The sequence below is a fragment of the Tupaia chinensis genome, unplaced genomic scaffold (assembly GCF_000334495.1).
Source record: "Tupaia chinensis unplaced genomic scaffold, TupChi_1.0 Scaffold139491_1, whole genome shotgun sequence".
Taxonomy (NCBI): domain Eukaryota; kingdom Metazoa; phylum Chordata; class Mammalia; order Scandentia; family Tupaiidae; genus Tupaia; species Tupaia belangeri.
In genome coordinates this window covers 1,179,431-1,184,746 of record NW_006199376.1, presented here as the reverse complement: position 1 = coordinate 1,184,746, position 5,316 = coordinate 1,179,431, and the positions used below count along the sequence as shown (strand labels likewise).

The following is a 5,316-nucleotide window of genomic DNA, read 5'->3' as shown; positions in this document are numbered from 1 at the left end:
TAATTTGCCTGAAGCAAGAGGGCAACTCTCCAGGTGGTTTCCTGGAGTTTTACTATTAGTAACCATGGGAAGCAGGTTTAAAATGGACCACTGAGAATTCGTAACTGTTACAAGAAGTCTTAACATTCGATTTATTCAGGATACATTTATTGAGGGTCTACCATGTGCCAATCACTGTATTAGGGACATGGAATACAGTTAGTGAATAAGTCATACTTCTCCCATATCATGGAATTTATAGTCTAGAGGAGGAGATTCTTGTGCAAAAAAAGTTTTGTTGCAATAAGAAAACTTCCGTGGGGCAATCCCATAGCCAAGTGGTTAAGGAAGCCAGATCCCACATGGCCAATGGAGGTTTGAATCCGGACCCTGTTGCTTGAAAAATATGTTGGTTGGCTGTCCATGTGCCCTACATCCTGACAGGATGAAGAAATAGAGAAGGGATTGCAGCACAATCACACCCCATTGCTTTCTCCCTCTCCTCTCTGTCTCTGTCTCCTGTCTCTCTCTGGCAAGTACACGTGTCCTCTGGCAATTAATATAGGAAGAAAGGAAGGAAAAAATGTAATAATAAAAAAAGGAAATGTGCATGATGGTAATACATATAAGGTATAGATAGGCAGTATGAATGTTTTTCCAAAGAAAGGGGCCCTTAAGTTAAGACTTAATGAACGAGCTGGAGTTTATGAGGGAACCAGATGGGGACAGGGTTCTAAGCAGAAGTGACATCCAGACTTGCTTGAGGGCCTAAAGTGGCTCAGTCACTCTGCAGTTTCAGATGTGAGACGGGAGAGTGGGAGATGAGATGGCAAGGAAGCCAGACAGTGAGGAGCCAAGCCAGGGTCTTTGAGCTTTTTTCTGCAGAGAACATTGAAGATTTTTGAGTAGAGGAATAATATAATCTTTTTTTTTTTTTTTTCAAATGGTAGTTAATGTAGAGCAGTAGTTCACAACTAGAGGCAATTTTGCTCCCTGGAAGGGACATTTGGCAATGTTTAGAGACATTTCTGGTTGTCACACAGGTGGATGCTACTTGTATCTTGTAGGAACCAACCAGGAAGCCCGTTATCCATTCTGTCATGCATAGCACAGCCCCGCAACAGAGAATTATCTAGTCCAGAAGCCCATGAGTGGCCAGGTTGAGAAGTCCTGGCGTGGGATATGGACTGGAAGGTCAGACACCTGTAAGAAGGGAATTACAACAGCCTAGGGGAGACATGACTCAAGCCCAAGTCAGGACAGGGCTTATGGTGATGGAGAGGAATAGACAATAGAAGAAAGAGTGAGGACTTACTTAGTCCCTAGTTGATGGATATACCAGGTAAGAAAAAGGAAGAACTGACTTCTGGCTTGAGCCACCATGTGGATGGAAGAGTCATTAGCGCATGTTTGGATGATCGTGAGTTTCGTTTTGGACAGGCTGGATTTCAGGTGCCTGTGGGACAGCCAAGTGGAGATGTTGAGCAGACATCTGGATATGCAGATTGGAGCCCAGAGGAATAGTCCATAGTGAAAGCAGACGATGGCTGAAGCCACGGAAGTGAAAGAAGGCCCTGGGCAAGTGTGTAGCGTGAGAAGAGGCCAAGGAGAGATCCCAGGGAGCAATGCTGTCTAAGAACACGCAGAGCGAGGGGAGATGGAGAGAGACTGGAAGTTAGCAGAGCAGTGGGGCGGGGGGCGGAGGTGTTGAGAAGCAGGAAGACTGGAAGTTGGAGAAGCAGTGGGGATGAGGGTGAGAAGCGGGACAGTGTGTCAAAGTCAGAGCAGGAGGGATGCCTGGGAAAGAGGTCAGGTTGGCAGGAAGTTTAAGTCTGGTAAGAATTTAAGAGTTCACAGATAAGGGTCTTTCTTTGCTCCTTGAAATAGTGCATCTGATGAGAGCAAGGAGTAAGGTGGGGGCAAGAGGAGAGGGGCGAGGGTTATTGTAATAGCTTGGTAGCGTGGGAGAGGGCTGAGAAACCGCACTGTGAACCTGCTGAAAATGGAGACTTTCACACTGGCAGTGAAACCTCTGAGCAGAGGCTGCACAGGCCCACAAATTCACTGCTGCCCTGGCCATTTCCAGTCAATGGCCCCTGCACCTTTTGGGGTCACTTCCTGACAACTTCCCCGACCACTGTTTATTGCTTTCTTCCTGCAGCGAGTCAGAGGGCAAAGGTCTTTAACAGCTTCTGGAGATGCTGCCGCAGCTGTGCTGCTGCCCGCCAGGATTGATGCGGGGGAAGTTTGTCTCCTGGGATATCCGGGCCCACAGCCACAAAGAATTGGAGCAGAAGTTGTTTCCAGGGTTCAGCCATGGCAGGGTCTTAGTGTCTCTCAGGAGGGTAAACAATGGCACAGATCACTTCTGTCGAGAGCCTGGGCAACAATCAGAAGTCTTTGGCCAGCTTTCTCTCTGAGCACATTTTCTGGCTGAGAAAGGGGAACTCTCCAGCTTCCTCTTGCAGCAGCTATGACCTCGAGGTTCATATACCGACAAAGAGCACTTTGTCATGGGCTGCAACAGTCAGCACCGGCTCACCAGTATCAAGGGCCTCGTGTACACCCCGCGCCTAAAACTTGGCGTGAAAGAAGGTTTTGTTGCAAAGGGGGATGACCAGAATGCCCATTTGCTCAGTGGACAAATAAGCGTAGAGCTACCTACTGTGTAATTGGCCCTGTCCTAGGCTAGAGGTGCATGAGCCACACCTATAAAGCTATAGAGCACACCCTGTAGTGTTAGATCCCAGTGCTAATCAGATCCCACTCCACAGTAATGAAACTCAATAGAGATCAGACATGCAACGTCCCGTCTCAATCCATTGTCAGTCAGTTTTCTACCTGGGGTGATCGTGAGAATGTGAAAGTGTTAACTTCCTGTGATCCACCTGGAATGTGAGGTCATAGCCCTGAGCCTTCATCTTTGTCAGTGCAATTAGTCCTCACTACGTGCAAATTCACTTATTCTCTTAAGATTGATTTGTAACCCCAAGAGCAGTACTTGTGGCACCTTGGCAGTCATTCCTGGACATGCACAGAGCAATGAAAAGTTGAGTCATGCCACATACACGTTCCCAGAGGAGGCTGGAAACACCTGCCTTCTGGTTTCAGCTCTCATGCTATAAACACGTGTACATTTTGAGGTGTACTTAGTGACATGCTTTTTGTTTTTGTTGGTGATTTTGCTGTTTAAAATGGTCCTTAAGTATAGTGCTGAAGTACTGTCTATAGTTCTTCAGTGTAAGAAGGCTGTGATGTGCCTTTGAAGAAAATACATGTGTTTGTAAGCTTCCTTCAGGCATGGGTTACAGTGAGTTTAATGTCAATGAATCAACAATGTATATATTAAAGGGTCTTTAAATAGAAACATACATCAAACAAGGTAACAAAAAATGCTGTGACCAGAGGCTCTCAGGAGCCCAGGGGGGAGGTGTAGGCTGGGGGTAGGTCTGGTACCATGTTCTACTTTCCCTTCTGTGTGCCCATTGTCTGGAAACCCCGGGCACCAGCTGCTTTTTCTAGTTACCATGGCTTTTCTGACTAACAAGAGGGGGCATCACTCATCCTGGCCTCTCCCCAGGTGACAGCCACAGATGCAGACAGTGGCCCATTTGGCCTCCTCTCCTATTCCTTGGGTGCTGGACTTGGGACCTCGGGCACTCCCCCATTCCGCATTGATGCCCACACTGGTGATGTGTGCACGATCCGGAGCCTGGACCGCGACCAGGGGCCCTCGAGCTTTGACTTCACGGTGACGGCTGTGGATGGGGTGAGTGGCAGGCCATGGGCAGGTTGGAACAATGGAGGAGGGCACTTGCAGGGCCAGACAAGGCCCACCTGACTAATGGCTTCGTGTCCCACCAGGGAGGCCTCAAGTCTATGGTATACGTGAAGGTGTTTGTGTCAGACGAGAATGACAACCCGCCTCAGTTTTACCCCCGGGAGTATGCTGCCAGTCTGAGTGCCCAGAGTACACCAGGCACAGCTGTGCTGAGGGTGCGTGCCCATGACCCCGACCAGGGGCCCCATGGGCGACTCTCTTACCACATCCTGGCTGGCAATAGCCCCCCGCTCTTCGCCTTGGATGAGCACTCAGGTGAGGAACCTCTGTTCCTGGAGCATGCCTCCAGGCCCCCCACCCCTGCCTAAATGAAGTATCTCGCTCTTCTTCCCCATAATGCGTCTGACCCTATTCTGTTTCATTTCTCTGCTTTCATCCCTCTTCGCAGGGCTGCTGACAGTAGCCTGGCCTTTGGCCAGACGGGCCAACTCTGTGGTGCAGTTGGAAATCGGGGCCCAGGATGGAGGTGGCCTGCAGGCAGAACCCAGCGCCCGGGTCAACATCAGCATTGTGCCTGGAACCCCCACACCACCCATATTTGAGCAACTGCAGTATGTGTTTTCTGTGCCAGAGGATGTGGCACCAGGCACCAGTGTGGGCACTATCCAGGCACACAACCCACCAGGTATCATTTAGCATGAAACCCACTTGGTGCCACACTCAGAAACCCCACTGTAACCCCCAGCACCCTGTCAATTTACCCTGGAGTATCATACCGCAGATCGGCCCAGTAACAGGCACTGCAGTGCCCATGCCCAACACCTTAGGCGATCTTCAGGCACAATGCACCACCCTCAGGCACGCCAGCCTATCGCCACAGTGCCAACCACCTGACCTTCTCCTGATTCTTTGAAAGGCACAGGTGTGGGCACTGCTTAGCCCCTCTTGGGAAGAGCATCTGGGCCTTGACCCTGTAGGTGCCTCCTTATCTCCTTCCTGACTGTTGTTCTCCTCCCTAGGTCGCTTGGGGCCTGTGACCCTTGCCCTATCAAGCGGAGATCCCCGAGGACTCTTCTCCCTAGATGCAGCCTCAGGGCTGTTACAAACAGTCCGCCCTCTGGACCGGGAGCTGCTCGGACCAGTGTTGGAGCTGGAGGTGCGAGCAGGCAGTGGAGTGCCCCCGGCTTTTGCTGTGGCTCGGGTGCGTGTACTGCTGGATGACGTGAATGACAATGCCCCTGCCTTCCCTGCACCTGAAGACACAGTATTGCTACCACCCAACACTGCCCCAGGGACTCCCATCTATACGCTGCGGGCTCTGGACCCTGACTCAGGTGTTAACAGTCGAGTCACCTTTACCCTGCTTGCTGGGGGTGGTGGGGCCTTCACTGTGGACCCTACCACAGGCCATGTACAGCTTATGGGACCTCTGGGGCCCCCAGGGGGGCCAGCCCATGAGCTGGAGCTGGAGGCTCGGGATGGAGGCTCCCCACCACGCACCAGCCACTTTCGACTGCGAGTGGGAGTACAGGATTTGGGGACTCGGGGGGTAGGCT

The 5,316-nt window shown here is 51.1% G+C and overlaps 1 protein-coding gene across 1 annotated transcript in view; it reads left to right on the top strand.

Moving 5' to 3' along the window:
* DCHS1 (dachsous cadherin-related 1) overlaps window positions 1-5,316 on the top strand; it is a 22,236-nt gene that overhangs the window by 3,605 nt on the left and 13,315 nt on the right. Inside the window, 4 exon segments of the mRNA XM_006161993.3 lie at window positions 3,560-3,748; window positions 3,844-4,075; window positions 4,209-4,445; window positions 4,780-5,313. Of these exon segments, the coding sequence (XP_006162055.2) occupies window positions 3,560-3,748; window positions 3,844-4,075; window positions 4,209-4,445; window positions 4,780-5,313 (1,192 nt within the window).